Genomic DNA, 17,341 nt, shown 5'->3' with positions numbered 1-17,341 from the left:
TGAGGCAAGGAGTGGTACACCGTATTGGAGATGGAATGACTACAAGAATATGGTGCGACAACTGGCTTCCCCGCTCCATGGATTGCAGCCTATTGGGAGTACTCATGTGTGCTGACTTAGAAGGGTAAGTCAGCTGATTGAGCGGTCAAACAACACTTGGAATGAAACTATGGTGCGGAGGTATTTTTTTCCCTTGTGATATTTCTGAAATTTTGAAGATCAAGTTGCCCTCAACTTGTACAAGTGATTGTATTGCTTGGAATTATGAAAAAAAAAGGGTATTTTTTCAGTGATAAGTGCATATAGGCTGGCTATGCGCATCAGTCATGATTTGGGCATGATTGGCAATAGTGTAGAGGTAGATGGAGAGAGGCAGATGTGGAAAAAATTGTGGCAATCCCCGTTGCCATCGAAGGTGAAGGTCTTTGCCTGGAAGATTGTCAATAATGGATTACCAACTAAAGCAAATAAATATTACCGACACTTGGAGACTCAGAAGGTGTGTGATCTATGTGTTTACCAAGATGAGGACTGTTTTCATGTTGTGATTAGTTGTCCACATGCCTTGGCTTTGAGACGAACGATGAAATCTTGTTGGTACTTACCGGCGGTGAGCGACATTAGGCCGACTGGGCCGGATTGGCTATTGATGATCATTGATAAACATCCTAATGAGGTCCTGTCCAATTTTCTCATGCTTATTTGGAGGGATTGGACAGTTCGCATCGATGTTCTACAAGTAGGCGAAAGAATTTCATTTGAGGTCCGACAACAGGATCGGGGTTCATGCTCCAACACCAAAGGGTGTGTTCCTGGTGGTGGGGGGGGGGGGGGGTAGGAACCAAACCGAAAATGATATGCTGCAACAAGCTAAGAGGTGGATTCCGCCTAGTGAGGGATATCTAAAGATTAATGTTGACGGTGCGTTCATTACTTAGACAGGTGAAGCAGTAGTTGGGGCTGTTTTACTTAGACAGGTGAAGCATCAGTTGGGGCTGTTATTCGTGACCATAGGGGCCATCTGCTGCTTGCGGCAAGGCGGGTAATCTTCCACTATAGGGATGCGGAGGAGGCAGAAACAACCTTGTGCATAGAAGGGATTCGGCTTGCGGCCAGATGGCCGGATAAGGCGATGATCCTCGAGTCCGACTGCTCATTAGTGCTACATAAACTCCAAGCTAGCCTACCTGATCTTTCGGTGGTGACATCTATTATCAATGATGCTCGATAAGAAGCCAAGCAGCGGTACTGTGTTGTATTTTTCAAGGTAGAAAGAGGGCAGAATAAGGTCGCACAAATAGCCATTGATACAAGTTATAGTCAGGTGTTCTTTTCTAGCTTTCGTGAGAGTATCTGAGTCTTGGCTTGTAATGACATTACTTAATCTTTAATAAAGCTCTCTTAATTCGTAAAAAAAATACTACTAGGCACTTGAGTTGGGCAATTAACTAGCTAGGAACATGGACATGAATTTTTCTTCCATCTTGTTGCTCTATACTCCATGGAGGTCAGCGTGTACAAATATCTAGTTTTGTTTTTGCACAAGTCAGGAGCATCGGATCTTAGGGGGCGCGGGGGCACAAGCCCCCACCGTCTCGTGCTCTATACGGAGAAGAAGAGGGAGAGGAATAAGTGGAGAGCAGAGGGAGGAAGGAGAGAGCTCGTAGCAGTTCATCCTGTGTTCGCCCTCAAGACCATCTGCGGGATTGACACTGAGCACTTGGGCTGCTAATATGGTTTTAATGGCGGTGCGACACTGACTCACTGAGCACTCGAGCAGGCGACGAAGTGACCAAGCACGGCACCGAGCAGCAACCTAATCCACAGGCAGCACTCTGTTTTGTAAAGAAAATAGGACGGAAATCACGGGCTCACGAAACGCCCTCCCATGACCATTAAACGATGGTTTGGCAGTGTGGTACAGCCTCGGGCTCCCGAAAACGTCGAGAAGGGTACGAGTCGGTGGGCAGGATGGGCGGGCGGAGCGAAGAAACCACCCGCACGTGTCGGAGAGTGGCCTTCTCTTGGACGGCGAGCCCATGGGTCGACGGACGGACGCGCCCGCCCGCGGGATGCCGCGCGGCCCGCAGGAGCGGGAGGCTCGCGAAAACCGGCGTCCCCGGGCGGTGTTGGACGCGGTCGGTGGCTGCCTCGCGCGCGTGCTGCGGTGACTCGGACGCCACGACCCGGCGGCGGAGGGTGGGTGGGGTAGGTTCGACGGTAATCGGTGCTCGGTTTCAGCCACGTATTCCCTGGCTTTCACCCGACGTCTCGGCCTCTCGGGCTCCCCGGAGAACTGCGCCTGTTTGCTCCGCGGTTCGCACGCTGTTTTGGGCACTGGTTCAACGGGAGACGGCCCCGCCCGCGCCTGGTGCGTACGGAGCAATATATATATATATATATGGTGGTATGGTTGCTTCCTGCATCTCTCCTATCATGGCTCAGCGTACGTGTAGAATTTTGAAAAAATCTGTTTGGTTATTTATATTCACTGTTGCAATTTGATTTAACGATTTTATTTCTCACTCACGCCGTCTCAGTTTCAATCAGCTAAAAAAAATTAGCTTCATCTGTTAATAGATACCATCACAATTACTTTTTAATAAAAATGATTTCACTCAACCATAAAAAAAAAACTAAACAGACTCTAGACGGCATCGAGTCTGTGGGTAGCTGATAAGTGGAGCTCACGTAACTAAACCCGGATTGCAAACGGCTCAGTGCGTTTTGCTTATATGAAAAATCAACGAAATAAGAATAGGATGTATGTCAAACATGCCGACCTTTGTACGGCTAATTCGTTCTTTACAAGGATATTCCACGAGCTAATTCGTTCTTTACAAGGATATTCCACGAGTACAACTTTACAGCTTGTACAAGTACTGGTACATGTATTCGGATCACGTGCCTCTGTTAGACCTTGTATAGTCTCTTCATTTTTTGTATGTTTTTTGGTGGCCCGCACCAAACGGAACAGGGGACAAACGTAAAAATCGATCAGTTCTTCTCGAATATGTTTTTTAGGAAGTTTCTCAAATATGTTAACTTTGACTTACACCAAAACGTGTTTTTGCAGACTATACATCGATTTATCTGTTTCTTTTAAAAAGACTAGTATATACTCTGTCTCTACCTTCCTCTCTGGAAACAAAAATGTGTGTATGCACACGTGATACCCGCTTTTCCTGGGTGACCTATACATGACTGAACTAACCAGAGCGTCCGTTAACCGAACCAAACAATGGCATGTTACCTTTCGCCGAATGAAACGAGTGCCCGTAGTGAGAAAGGGTTAAGGCAAGAATTTCCTGCCTGCTGCTCCTTAGCTTTTCAATTAATCGAAAGGGCGGATCCAACGTAGACTGACTGGAGTGCATCAGCATCAAAGTTAAAATAAAATTTTAGTGATTAGCAACTAATTCTCACCTCTTAATTTAGTGATTAGCAACTAATTCTCACCTCTTGTGCACCTCACAAGTCTAAACGTGTACACCACCGGTACCATGGTCTTTTGTAGCGCTAGCTTCGTCACTGGGCTTAAGCTTGCTTCTCGGTGCATCTAAAAGCTAATTTTAATTTTTAGGTATGGAAGAGAAAAAATAGAAGAAAAAAAAGAGGGAAAAGAAGAAGATGAATAACTCACTGCTTAATGGTCCTGATTAGTCAAACTCGTACCCTATGGAATCAGTGGACTGAGTTAGGAAGTAGTCATCAAAAATGGAAAGGTACAATTTCTAAAAAAAAAAAAGAGGAAAGGTACACGACGAATGTACTAGGACGGGTTCTTTCCTCTGTTACTTTTCCGGCCTTGTTCCTCCCTTGCGAACGCACACACGGAGTTTTGCGACCCGCGCCGGGGCGCGCATAAATACGGGCGCGTTGCCCCCGCCACAAACACACACCAAAACCACATAGCATCCGTTCCAAAGTCCAGAGAGCTCGAAGCGCCATAAAATTAGCTTCTCGTCCTGCAAGTCCTCTCTTCCTCTCCGAGCCTGAAGCCAAGCGCACGTTGATAGATCGCTCGATCGCAGCCATGGTGCTCACCAAGGCCGTCTCCGAGAGCGACATGTCCGTGCACTCCACGTTCGCGTCGCGCTACGTCCGCTCGTCTCTCCCAAGGCATGTGTCCACGGCCTCCTCTTCTTGCTGTTGTTGTTCTTGGCCGGTTTCGATCCTAGCTCTCCCCGCATTTTTTGGTTCTTTTGGCTGGCAATTTTGCTGGAGGCTTGTAGCAGCCAATTTGCACGCAGCGTTGAACAATGCATGCTCTTCTTTTGCTCGTGCTGAATCGAGCCCCGTCTCCTCTTCAGGGGCCAGTGACCGAATCGATGCGTTTTGATTGATGCGTGCAGGTACCGCATGCCGGAGAACTCGATCCCCAAGGAGGCGGCGTACCAGATCATCAACGACGAGCTGATGCTGGACGGGAACCCGCGGCTGAACCTGGCGTCGTTCGTCACCACGTGGATGGAGCCCGAGTGCGACAAGCTCATCATGGCCTCCATCAATAAGAACTACGTCGACATGGACGAGTACCCGGTCACCACCGAGCTCCAGGTACACATGTCACCCCTCGAATGGATCGAATCACTCCTTTTATTTGACCCTGTACACGCTTCAATTCGCCTTCCATCATCGTGCTCTCACATTGGAAAGCCGGGCTTTTGGTCGGCCAAGGTTGGTTGGTCCTGGCACAGTTTTCTAGATTCGTGATAAGAAGTTGCCATGCCCGACCTAGTCATCGTATGGCTGACTGGCTACTTGTTCTTTTCCCAGCATGCCTCAAGGTGCAGCTTGGAGATGGCTTTAATCTACTTCATCATGCCATGCGACTCATGCGAGCCTTTTCTTTTTAAAAAAATACTACTCCTTTTTTTGGAGGAAAAAATACTACCACTTTTTAGAGGAAAAAAATATTACCCCTAGTAAAGAGCGGTAAATGTTGAATGTTGATATAAAAAGGCCCATAAGTAAAGTTCGGTTAGTTTTGGACCGAACGGTTAATTCTGTAAATCTTGGGCCGGACCGTTCCATAGACTCGGAGATTTAGTTTTTTTTTTCTCTCCGACACTCGCGTCCGGCATTGAATTACAGAATCGGTGCGTGAACATGATCGCGCATCTCTTCCACGCGCCGCTGGGCGAGTCCGAGACGGCGGTCGGCGTCGGCACGGTGGGTTCGTCGGAGGCCATCATGCTGGCCGGGCTGGCCTTCAAGCGGCGTTGGCAGAACAAGCGCAAGGCCGAGGGCAAGCCGTTCGACAAGCCCAACATCGTCACCGGCGCCAACGTCCAGGTAACTAAGTACTCCATCTATTTAAAGATAGTAGATGTATTTTTGTTAGATTTTAACTTAGTTTTTCTAAAAAATATATCATTTATAGCTATAAAACTATATAATACAGAATTATTTTGAATTATAATTTAAGTATATAACATACTTAGATATTTTTATAATTAAATTAAATGTTAGTCATAGTATATAAAGTTTGATTTTTTAAAATAAAGAAAAAATACCGAAATGAAACGGAGGGAGTAACTAACTACCGCGTGATCAGCTACACAGAATTGTTCCCAGAGGACGAGAAAAATTCTCATCAATTGCTGCTTGGATTGGTATAGGTTTGCTGGGAAAAATTCGCGAGGTACTTCGAGGTCGAGCTCAGGGAGGTGAAGCTGCGCGACGGGTACTACGTGATGGACCCCGAGAAGGCGGTGGAGATGGTGGACGAGAACACCATCTGCGTCGCGGCCATCCTGGGGTCCACGCTCAACGGCGAGTTCGAGGACGTGAAGCTGCTCAACGACCTGCTCGACAACAAGAACAGGGGGACCGGGTGGGAGACGCCGATCCACGTGGACGCGGCGAGCGGCGGGTTCATCGCGCCGTTCCTGTACCCGGAGCTGGAGTGGGACTTCCGGCTGCCGTGGGTGAAGAGCATCAACGTGAGCGGCCACAAGTACGGCCTCGTCTACGCCGGCATCGGCTGGTGCATCTGGCGCAACAAGGAGGACCTGCCGGAGGAGCTCATCTTCCACATTAACTACCTCGGCGCCGACCAGCCGACCTTCACTCTCAACTTCTCTAAGGGCTCCAGCCAGGTCATCGCGCAGTACTACCAGCTAATCCGCCACGGTTTCGAGGTAAATCCATTGACATCCTTGATCGAAATCGTAGGGGCTGCGTTTGATGATCATCTGGCATGATCGATACGTTTGTAATTAATCAATGCAGGGGTACAGGAACATCATGGAGAACTGCCACGAGAACGCCATGGTGCTCAAGGTGGGCCTCGAGCAGACGGGCCGCTTCAACATCGTGTCCAAGGACGACGGCGTGCCGCTGGTGGCCTTCTCGCTCAAGGACCGCAGCCGGCACGACGAGCTCGAGATCTCCGACATGCTGCGCCGCTTCGGCTGGATCGTGCCGGCCTACACCATGCCCCCCGACGCGCAGCACGTCACGGTGCTCCGCGTCGTCATCCGGGAGGAGTTCAGCCGCACCCTCGCCGAACGCCTCGTCCTCGACATCGAGAAGGTGATGTACCAGCTGGACGCGCTCCCGTCCAAGCTCGCGCCGCCTCCCCTGCCGGCGCCGCTGGCCAAGAAGAAATCGGAGCTGGAGACGCAGAGGTCGGTGACGGAGGCGTGGAAGAAGTTTGTGCTCGCCAAGAAGACCAACGGCGTCTGCTAGTGCCACTTGCACTACAGACCGTGGGCATGGTGTAAGCTACCGATATTTTTTCCCTGAAATACCGAGTGAGAAATACGGTTAATTCTAAGTCTTGGCAGAGTTTGTGGCTTAAAACTTTGCTTTGACTTTCCATAATTTGTGTAGTTGCTCTGCACTGCACTGCGCTGATGAGTTTTGAGAGTACGAAATGTTTCTTTGAGCGTTTTTTTTTTTGTTGAGTGGCATAAATGTGCTTAATTCTGTCAATTATCAATCAGGAGCAGCATTTTTGTGTTCGCAGTCTATTAAGAGCTGTGTTATTTTAGATTCTCATTATGGATTCTATCCCTAAAAATAAAAGTAAAAAATAAATAGGCATCATATAAAAGTTAATTGTCATAATTCATAAGTCAATTTATACTATAAAATCTCATAATCTATAATCTGGTAGGAACGAGCTGCTACAAATTCTATAGATTGAACTAAATTCTCACAAGCTAAAGCTAAAACAAACAAATCTGTTACTATTTGGATTAAAGTATAATACAAGAAAAATAGTAGCAGAGCTACACCAAGTGTTCACTAACTCTAGTCGTCTGCCATTGTCGAAAGCACCATCCAAATTTGAGAGGGTTTACACTTTACAATGGACATTTGTGTTAGAAGATATTTTTTAGTAAATTTCATAAACTACAAATATTTGCACTAACTATAAAAAACCATACTTTTAAAGCGAGTTTGATAGAACTACAACTATTTATGCTCCTAATAACACAAAAAAATTTATATAGTGTGAACGGAGCAAAATAGTTATAGTTTTATGTAAAAGTTTAAGTTTTACATAACTAGTTGTAGATCTGTCAAACTGATCTTAAAAGTTGCGGTATTTTAATAGTTAAGTATAAATACTTGTAGTTTTATGACATTTACTTTTTTTTGAGCATTGTGTTAGGAGATTGTTGAGCATGTCCAGATAGAAGTGAGTTAGTGGGGTTAAAAAAAGCTCGTGGGCCGTGCCTAGGGCTCAAGTTGAGTCAAAATTCAAGCTACTCGAGTAAGCTGAGTCAATTTAAAAACGAGCGAGCTCACTTTGGGTCAGACAAAACATCGCAGTGAACTCAAGTCATTCTCGAACTAAAAATGAGCGATCAATTGTTTTGTGATCAATTTTTGTTACAATATAGATTTTTTTTCAATTGTATTAATTAAGCTACAACAGGGGCACGAAACGAACACAAGCACTCAAAAGCATTTACGTAATTGTCAAAAAGTACTGTAATTACTCAATTTCAATTAATTTTATAATAGAATTACAAGTTTAAGTGTAAAGGAAGACATATATAGATGTACACAAACACAAGAAGCTAGGAAATTAATCATGTGTGTAACAGTGACAAATTTGCGTAGCTTAGTTCACATAAGGAAATTAAGTATTTTAGTTTTATGCAGGATCGAGATACGCAACTAGAGGGGTGAATAGACATCTTAAAAAAAAATCAAATTAATATTCTTCTTCTATTCTTGAATTCAACGCATCTTAATATCATATGCGAAAGTGAGAGAGACGAGAACAAATTGTAAGAATTCCAAAACCAACATTCCTCTTAGATGGATGTAAACATTAGGTTTCAGTTATGATCATATTAAGAGTCATAGCGCAAAGAATCAAACAACTTGACCAGAAACTTCTAAACATAAGAGAATTAGCTGTTAGAAGAAGTGATTCTTCAAGTTGATAGATCTAGCAGGTTAAAATGGTTCAAGACCAAATCATATAAGATGATTCATCCTCTAGCAATAAAAAGAACAACTTTTACACGACCCAAAACAAGCGGTTCTCAAGGAAAACAAAAATTAACAAGGAAACACCAAAAACATGCACGAAAATATAGGGGCCAAAAATAGGAGACTAGAAGGAGATAAACTTAAGCATATGCAAAAACATTTTCATCATTAAGCTCAAAGTAACACCCTTTTTTGGAGATTATAAATTATTTTTCTCATAAAAACTCTCACCTAAATATAGGCTAATTACTCATCTCTCCCTCTCCACATAACACAAGTGAAAGACTCTCAAAACTCTCAAAGACTCTAATCATTGGCTCACCCTTCCCACACAGTCCTACTCCTCTATTCATAAACCTATGGAGGTAGCTTAAACCTTAAGCAATCCTATCCCTAAACTGTCATTCACTTAAAATACACTCCCATCTATCATTGGCGTAGTTTCGTTCGATTTTTTCTTCGTCATCGGATAGTCGTGGCTCCTCGACGCAAGCTTTTCAATGACAACACATGTGCACTCCATCCTCCAGCGATTTTTGCGACCAAACTGGGAAACTGCCTTGTGCATTTCTCAAAGCGTGACTCACAACCACTTGCTTACACCTTAAGCAATTCTTCCGATATCAACGCGTGTCCTCCGTCTTACGATCTTGACCACTGTCTCTCCCGCTCCTAATCCCTCGGGTCATCTTGTCACTTGCATCGGTATCCCTTTTGTTTGACTTTATCAACACTTCGTCTTCATCCTCCATCTCACTTTTTGCTTGACCTCCATGTGTACAGTTAGGATCACTATTGACTCCGCCCGGCTCCCTTGATCATCCGGAACCAAGCTCTCCGTCGTCAGTCGTCAAGTTTCATACATCACCTACACACCATAAGACAAACAAACACATATCTTCAACTCCATTATAGATTAGTCTATAATCAAAATCCTCAGTCAATGCACATCTTAGAAAAATCATGAACACAGAATGATCCGGTTCTCACTCCTGCTAAGCACTGGACCATCTAGCGTGTTCAACTTGCCAGATCGGACGTCTGGAATCCTCTCTTCAAGAAATAGTTCGACGTGCATTCATGCTCATCGCTAGACCATCCAGTTTATACAAGTCCGCTAGACCTAGTTTGCAACCTCTCTGCAAGAAAAGCTCTGACACTCACTGATGCCAACTGTTGGATCATTCAGCGTGTACTTTAATTTTTGCTTCTTTGTTGAAATACTCCAGTGTATACTGCATGTGAACGTCGGATCATCCGACGAGTTTATTTTCTTTAGCGCTAGATCATCTAGCGTGTACAATTTTCTTGGACTTAGTCACAAACACGCTGTCGGAGAGTGAACTCCTGTCGCAGGGATCCCGAGAGACCCCTCTTTAGAGATTCGGCCGGGGGGATGATCCTGGAAAGGCTTGTGTGGGAAATGAGTGGGAACGGAAGTAAATGCGATGGCTGGCGGGTACACCGGGTTTTTGGACAGGTTCGGGCCGCACGGAGGCGTAACACCCTACTCCTGTATGAGTGCTATATTTATCCTTGAAGGGGATTCTTCAAGGATATATCTGGTTCTAAGAGGAGAACTGTTTACAAAGAGCTGGAGGCTCTTATGTTCTAGCTTAACTTGAGCTGGTTCGAAAGTCTATCGATTTATCTTTCGCCTGGCTCACCGGAGGTTGTTGACTATCTGGTCTCTTGATCGTCTTGTGATCGGGGGCTGTTGTTTTCTTGTCCTTCGACTGACCTTTTTTTCTCCCCTTTTCAGTGTTCTCCATCCTTTCCTTTTATAGGTGTGCCGACCTCGACATATCCTGAATGGGAAAGAGGGGACGCGAATGCCCAGGTGCCACGGAGAAAGGCGTAATCATTTCATCTTGGCGAAGTGACAGGGGCGGTGGAGGAAAGGCGGCGCGCATTCAACCACCAGCCGCCGCGGGAGCTTCGGGGCGCTATGAAAAGGGCCCACCGGACAGCCTCGGAGGTGCCCGGTGCGCCCACCCTGTCTTGTTCTCCTGCCAGGGCAGGGTGGCAGGCCGAACGCTTCGATTCTGGCAATGTTATCCCGAGGCGCGCAGGTAAAAACGGGACGGGACCCGTGCATTTAATGGACCCACGCCCCCCTGCCAGTGCATGGCAGGGTCTGACACTGGGGCGTGGGCAGCCGAGAATGTCAGGATGTCAGAATGTCAGGCCACGCGCGCCTATTAAATGCGGCATCGGGCCCTTGACTGGATGACACCCTGACGACGGGGCCCTTCGAGTCTTTGAACGAGCTTGCGCGAACCTTCTGGGGACCGAGTCCTCGGGGGCTGCCACGTGCAGCCCCGAGCACTCTCTCCCGAGCACTTCGGCGGGGCCTTCGGGGCACCGAGTCCTCGGGGGCTGCCACGTGCAGCCCCGAGCACTCTCTCCCGAGCACTTTGGTGGGACCTTCGGGGCACCGAGTCCTCGGGGGCTGCCACGTGCAGCCCCGAGCACTCTCTCCCGGGACTCTGCTTCTACCTATCTTGCAGGGTGGTGATATGTGGTGGACGGCCGGTCTGGCCTCGGGACTTAGGGACCTCTGGTTCTAAATACACCGACAGCAGCCCCCGGGCCCGCTGGCAGTCGATGGGACGGAGACTGCGAATGGGCCCTTCGTCGCGACCGAGGCCAAGGCTGGCCGGACGCCATGTGGCAAGCTTTCGAGAGGTGGCCCCTGCGGATTTTAGACATCAAGCATGCCCCAACGGGAAAATGAGTGGACGCGTGTCCACTCAACTTCCGAAGGGCATGATAATCATACGGGCGGCCCACGCGGTCGCCGCGTAGATCGAGGAAAATACGCCTGGCAACCGCTGACATTGCGCGATCGACGGGAGATTCGCCTGACAGTTGCGTCGACCGAGGCGACGCTTCGCCGAGCGAACCGTGCGGGGCGGCAGTTTTTGAATTTTGAGATATAAAAGGGGGAATGGATCGGTCCGTTCCCCTTTTCCACGCTCTCTCGCACTCGTGCTCCTGCTTCCTTTGCGCTTCGAAGCCCCTAGGAAATTCCCAGGCGATCGGAGCGTTCTTCCTTCTCTCTCTCTTCACCACCAAAAAACACCTTCCACTCTGCTGAGATGACGAGGGTTGGAGGAGGACGCCGGGATAGGACTCCGGACAGCATCTTGCCGGAATCTCGCCTGAGGAATGAGGAGGCGGCGGATAAAATCAAGAAGCTGCTGGTGCCGGAGGGTCAGGAGGGTGCTGTGGTGGTGAGGCCGGCGACTCTGACGCCGACGACGACCGTTCCTGGACGAACCGTCCTCTTCACCTCCTTCGTGGCGGCGGGGCTAGTGCCACCGTTCTCCGCCTTCTTCCTGCAAGTGCTGGAGACGTACGGCATCCAAATGGCGCACCTAAGCCCCAATTCCGTCGTGGCGTTGGCGGTCTTCGCACATCTCTGCGAAATGTTCGTGGGGGTGATGCCGTCGGCGACGCTGCTTCGCCACTTCTTCGTCCTTCGGCCGGTGGGGAAGAAGAGGGGGCACTCCACGGCGGACGTCGCGGGGTGCTGCAACCTTCGGCTCCGGGAAGGCCTGGGGGACCATTATATTCCCCAGGTGGTGCGCAGCAAGTGGGAGGAATGGCGACGGGACTGGTTCTTCGTCGACATCGACCCCCACGAGCGGCTCGAATTGCCAGAGAAGGCGGCGGAACCTCGGCGATCGACGTGGGAGGCGCCGCCGCCAGAAGACGCGAGGCTAAAGCCGGTGCTGGAGCGCATCTTGGAGCTGCGCGAGTCCGGGCTGACCTCTGTCATGGTGGTCGTGGACTTCCTGCGTCGTCGATTGGCGCCCTTGCGGGAGCGGGCCCGACCAAGCTGGTTCTACACCGGGCCGGAGGACATCACCAGGACCCAGATCGGCGCGAGTTGGGATCTGGGGCAGGCGGAGCTGCGAGGGATGACCCGAGTGATCACCGGGACGGAGGACATGAGCCGGGCGGAGCTCCCGTGGCCGGAGATGGCGCTCTGCGCCCATCCCGACCGGGTGGCTATCATGAGGCGGCTGCCGGAGTTTGACGCCCAAGGGCCCGTGGACCGGCCAAGAAGCCGGAGTCCCGAGGCCTCTGAGCTCCCCGGGCTGGAAGAACTCCTTGGCGAGGAGGTTGTTGGCAGCTCGGCGCAGGCTGGCGACGGGGCCGCCATAAGCAGCAGCCGCCGCGCAAGAGAAGAGGGCGCCCCTGAAGCTGTTGAAGAGTTGACGCCGGGAGACCGGGGAAAACGACCCCGGGCCTTGATCCTATTGCCGGACTCTCCGCCGTCGCCGACGGCAGCGGCGGTATTTCCGGTGCTGGAGCCGCGCCTGGTGCGGATGGGGCCCGCACCGACGCCTGCGATCTGCGCGGCGGAGACCGAGACTCGTGCGGCGGCACCCGAGGCCCGCGTAGTGGCCCAGCCGAGCCCCCAGCGGAAGAGGCGGCGGGAGGGGTCCGGACCGACGGCACCGGACCCGGATATCAGGCTCCCAGCGGCCAAATGGCGGTATCGGTGAGTCATCTTTCTTGCTTTTCCATGGGCCCTTTCGGCCCGAACTGAGCTTTGACAACTTTTACTCGTCTCCCGTAGGCCGGCCGCAGGCGTTGCGGCGACGGAGAGGGAACAGGCGCCAAGGCCAGAGCCGAACCTGCCCGCTGGGCCAACGGAGGCCGGTGTAGGTACGGCGGAGGCGCCAATTGACGTGGTGGCCATAGGGAGAGAGGCGGTGGCGGCGACCACGGGAAGGGCGCTGGCGGAGCCTACCCCGGGCGCAGAGAGCCCGGGGCGGAGAACGGTGGAGGCGGATGCCTTGCCGGGGCCGGTGGGCAGGGCGGCTGATGCGGGAACGCAGCCGCCGTCCGAGACCTTGGCTCCGGAGGAGCCTACCCCGGGCAGGCAGAGCCCGGGGCGGATGGCGGCACAGGGCCCTGCGGAGAGCTCGGCCCCCCTGGAGGCATCCGGCGGAGAAGCCTGGGCCCCATCGGCGCCCGTAGTGCCCGGCCGGCCAGCCGATCCCCTCCTGGCCGCCATTGAAGGCGTCCGAGCAGCAGTCGGGCAGTTGGGCGCGGTGGTGGAGGCCAAGGAGGGGGAGCTCGAGGCCGAGCACGCCCGCCTGGCACTGGAGAAGGCGCAGCTGGCGGGCGCCCAAGAGGAGGCCCGTGCGGCAGCCGCGCGGGAGCAGAAGCTCCTAGAAGACATCCGTGCGGAAGCCGCGCGGGAGCGAGAAGACCTGAGGACCGTGCGGGCAGAGGCCGCGCGGGAACGAGAAGACGCCGCCCGCTTGGCTGAGGCGTCGAGGCAGCAAGCTGCCGAGGCCCTTGCCAGGATGGGGCAGGCGCAGGAGAGGGAGGCGGCGGTCACAGCCCGGGAACAGCTTGCAGAGGAGCGGCAGGCCGAGCTGGCCCGCCGAGAGGGCGCGGACGAGAAGACGCGCGCCGACCTCCAGCGCTGGGAAGACGACCTCCAGAAGATCAGAGGAGAAATCAAGCGCTGGGAAGAGGATGTCTCCATCCGGGAAGTAGACAACGAGCTATCAGCGTCGGATCTCGGAGCCCGGGAGGATTCGGTGGTCCAGCAGGAGGAGGTGCTGGCCCGGCGGGAGAATGAGCTGAGTCGCCGAGAAGGCGAACTGAATCGCCGAGAGGGCGAGCTGAGTCACCGGGAGAGCGAAGCCGCTGCTGCGGCAGCCACCGCGGCGACCAGGACGGAAGAAAATGCAAAACACGAGGCGGAACTGACCGCCCGTGAACAAGCCCTGTCCGAGATGGTGGCTAAGGCGAAGCAGGCTGCCGTCCCCGCCGCAGCTGGCGGTTCTTCCGGTCCGGCCGGGGACCAGGGACTCGAGGCACAGCTGCGGGCCGCCAGGGAGAAGCTCGAGACCGCCTTTGTTTCGCGGGTCAACCTCGAGCATATGCTGGAGGATATACTCCGGCGGATGCGACGGGCCGTGGAGAGGGGTGGTCTTGGGCGGCTTGTCGACGACAAGAAGGGCGACGGCCCCGCACGACAAGTGTTGGGGCTGCAGCAGGTCTGCGAGCGCCTCGAGACCCTGCCCTGGGCAGTCCAGGAACTTGCCGCCCGAGAGGGACGTGGCTTGGCCCATGCCGTGGCCGAGCACGTCCTGGCCTGCTACCGAAGCAGGGACCCGAACTTCCCATTGGAGCCGGCGCGGGAGGGAGTGGTCGAGGCTGAGGAGGAGGCCGCCCGGGCAGCGGTTAGGAGTACCGCCTCTGTGGTGGCGGCCGGCTTCAGGCGAGAGGTGCCGCCACCGCCAGCCCCCGGGGAGGACTCAGAGGACTCAGCCGACGCCTCTACCGCCGACTAGGCCTTCTGCGCCCTTTTTTCTTTTGTTGTAGATGCAGGAGTGAACATTAGGAGTGAACCCTTAGAAAAACGCCTTGTCTATGTCTTGTGAATATAATGGCAGCTTTTCCTTGGGTTCGCAACTCCAATTTCTCTGTATGCTTGATGTTTCCTCTGGTGCTCTGCCTGGAAGTCCCGAGGAGTACTCAGTCGGGCCGTTCCCGACCTTCCCATCCCCGAGAAATGAAGTTGTTCTGGTCGCTGGCGTTGGCGCAGCCAGCCTTCAAGCTCTCGTGAGTCCGCACTGCCTATTTTAAGAAACGAAGACACAGACTCCCTTGCTCGGGAGATGGATCGACCCTGCCCGGAACACGCCGTGCCCAGCGAACACCTTTTCACTTTGCGACCACTCAGCTGGTAGAAGGGAGACGCGTGCGAGCGAGAATGTGACCAAAAGTCCTCGCGGTCCGGTGGTGCCCGGGCTCAAAACGGGCCGGACCGAGCACTGACAGCCCGCCCTCAAGGCCTGAGCTCCGGACTACTCGAGCAGCTCGAGTGATAGGATTACCCAGGGCACCTGAGGACTCGGTAGTGCTCGGGGTCCTTAAAAGCGGACCGAACACCACGACCACCACGAAGGGCTTCGGTCAGACGTTACCGCACGCACGGTACTCCTTTCTACGAACCGCTCTGTCGTTCTGGAAAAAGCCGACACGTGGCAGGGTTTTTGCGTGCCAGGAGACCACCTCACCGAGCAGATTAAAGCGCGAGAGCCCCCGAGAATGACTCGGGAACATAAATTTACTGAAAGCAGATTTGTCTGAATATAACCACTCACCGGGCAGCCGTCGGCCTTCCGGCCAGCCGATCCAGAATGGGTTGATTCCGAGCTCGGGGGCCCGGGGACTTGATTCTTTCAACGGAGCGCCCGAGTGCCCAGAGGCATACGAGGCTCCTAGGGTCGGGTGATCTCGACCACCCAAGCCTAGGCGGTAGGACCACCCGAAGACCCTTGGGGCCGACCAGAGACCGGGGCATTGAAGCCCTCGCGGCCGAACTGCTTGTGATGGCCAACCTATGACTCGAGAGAGAGAATATAGAATTTCTTTGTCTGGTGCGCTCTGTTAGTGCGGTACTTGCTATAGACTGCTCTCGTTCTCGACCCGAGACCTCTCGAATACCCGAACCGGCGGACAAGAGCGGACAGAGGCATAACCTAGAGGTCCTATGGTTCGGTGGCGCCCGGGTATGACAGGCCAGACCGAGCACCGACAGCCCGCTCCGGGGGCCTGAGCTCCGGCCTACTCGAGCGGCTCGAGTGATGGGATTACCCAGAGCGCCCCGAAACTCGGTTAGTGCCCGGGAGCCCGTCACGACACCGAATACCACAGCCTACCATGTCGGACGTAAGTCAGCGGCGACTGCTCGCATGTATACCGATTGGGATTCTTTTATCAACGGGAGAAAATGAGAGAGCGAACTTTTTCTCGCACAACCGAGCACCTCACCAGACAGATTAAACATAGGGAATCCGGAGAAATAATTTGACATAGTGATTGCTTATTAAAATACTGAATGTGCAATATTTACAAGGTTGGGCGACAGCGACTTACCCCACGGGGCGAAGCCTCCAGACTGCTCGGGCGGGGAGAAGCCCCCGGCCTTATCGACCTGAACCGCGAGCTCGACCATCTACGGGTAGAAGCGTCGAAGATGCTCGATGTTCCACGGATTCGGGAGTGGCTGTCCTTCCTCCGTCGCTAACCTGAAAGAACCTGCCCGGGGGACCGCGACTACGGTGAAAGGACCTTCCCACACAGGGGACAACTTATTCATTCCTTCGCGCGACTGGATGCGTCGGAGAACTAGGTCCCCCACCTCGAGAGACCGGGCCCGGACGTGGCGCAGATGATAACGCCGCAGACTCTGCTGGTACCGAGCCGCCCGGACAGCAGAACGCCGCCGGCGCTCTTCCAGGTAGTCTACGTCGTCGCGCCTTTGATGCTCCTGCTCGCCCTCAGAGTATGCGTGCACTCGAGGGGAGCCTAGAGTAAGCTCGGAGGGGAGGACTGCCTCGGCGCCGTAGACGAGGAAGAAAGGAGTTTCCCCGGTAGCGCGGCTTGGCGTAGTCCGGTTGGCCCATAGCACGGCTGGCAGCTCATCCACCCATCCCTTCCCATGCTTAGTGAGCACGTCATAGGTCCGGGTCTTGAGGCCCTTTAGTATCTCCGCGTTGGCACGCTCGACCTGCCCGTTACTCCGAGGATGAGCGACGGAAGCGAAGCAAAGCTTGATGCCAAGATCCTCGCAATAGTCCCCGAACAAGGCACTAGTGAACTGGGTGCCGTTGTCGGTGATGATCCGATTGGGGACACCAAAACGGCTAGTGATGCCGCGGATAAACTGGAGCGCCGTGCTTTTGGTCACCTTGATGACTGGGACTGCCTCCGGCCACTTGGTGAATTTGTCGATAGCGACATATAGGTATGCATAGCCCCCGACTGCTCGGGGGAATGGACCCAAAATGTCCAAACCCCAGACCGCGAAAGGCCATGACAGGGGAATAGTATGGAGAGC

The 17,341-nt window shown here is 52.8% G+C and overlaps 1 protein-coding gene across 3 annotated transcripts; it reads left to right on the top strand.

The window, feature by feature from the left end:
• The first annotated feature begins 3,883 nt into the window (after positions 1 to 3,883).
• On the top strand, positions 3,884 to 6,980 carry LOC133916567 (glutamate decarboxylase 1-like). Of its 3 annotated transcripts, XM_062360296.1 has the most exons (5): positions 3,884 to 4,122; positions 4,356 to 4,560; positions 5,098 to 5,298; positions 5,625 to 6,146; positions 6,238 to 6,980. In XM_062360296.1, the coding sequence occupies exons 1-5, from the start codon at positions 4,037 to 4,039 to the stop codon at positions 6,694 to 6,696; spliced, it is 1,473 nt and encodes a 490-aa protein (XP_062216280.1). In that variant the 5' UTR covers positions 3,884 to 4,036; the 3' UTR covers positions 6,697 to 6,980. The 3 variants fall into 3 exon arrangements, with proteins under 3 accessions (XP_062216280.1, XP_062216281.1, XP_062216282.1); XM_062360297.1 differs by lacking the exon at positions 3,884 to 4,122 and having other exon boundaries at positions 4,429 to 4,680; positions 4,780 to 5,298; XM_062360298.1 differs by lacking the exon at positions 3,884 to 4,122 and having other exon boundaries at positions 4,439 to 4,560; positions 4,780 to 5,298.
• Positions 6,981 to 17,341: the final 10,361 nt, after the last annotated feature.

This window comes from Phragmites australis, chromosome 4 (genome assembly GCF_958298935.1).
Source record: "Phragmites australis chromosome 4, lpPhrAust1.1, whole genome shotgun sequence".
In the NCBI taxonomy this organism is placed as follows: Eukaryota; Viridiplantae; Streptophyta; class Magnoliopsida; order Poales; family Poaceae; genus Phragmites; species Phragmites australis.
The sequence above is the reverse complement of the archived record's forward strand: the minus strand, read 5'-3'. Positions and strand labels throughout refer to the sequence as shown.

Bases quoted from the DNA above. Each gene is read 5' to 3' on its own strand.
- LOC133916567 (XM_062360296.1), top strand. From the start codon at position 4,037: ATGGTGCTCACCAAGGCCGTCTCCGAGAGCGACATGTCCGTGCACTCC. The intron at 4,123-4,355 runs GCATGTGTCCAC...TGATGCGTGCAG, and splicing joins GTCCGCTCGTCTCTCCCAAG to GTACCGCATGCCGGAGAACT. The intron at 4,561-5,097 runs GTACACATGTCA...ATTGAATTACAG, and splicing joins CGGTCACCACCGAGCTCCAG to AATCGGTGCGTGAACATGAT.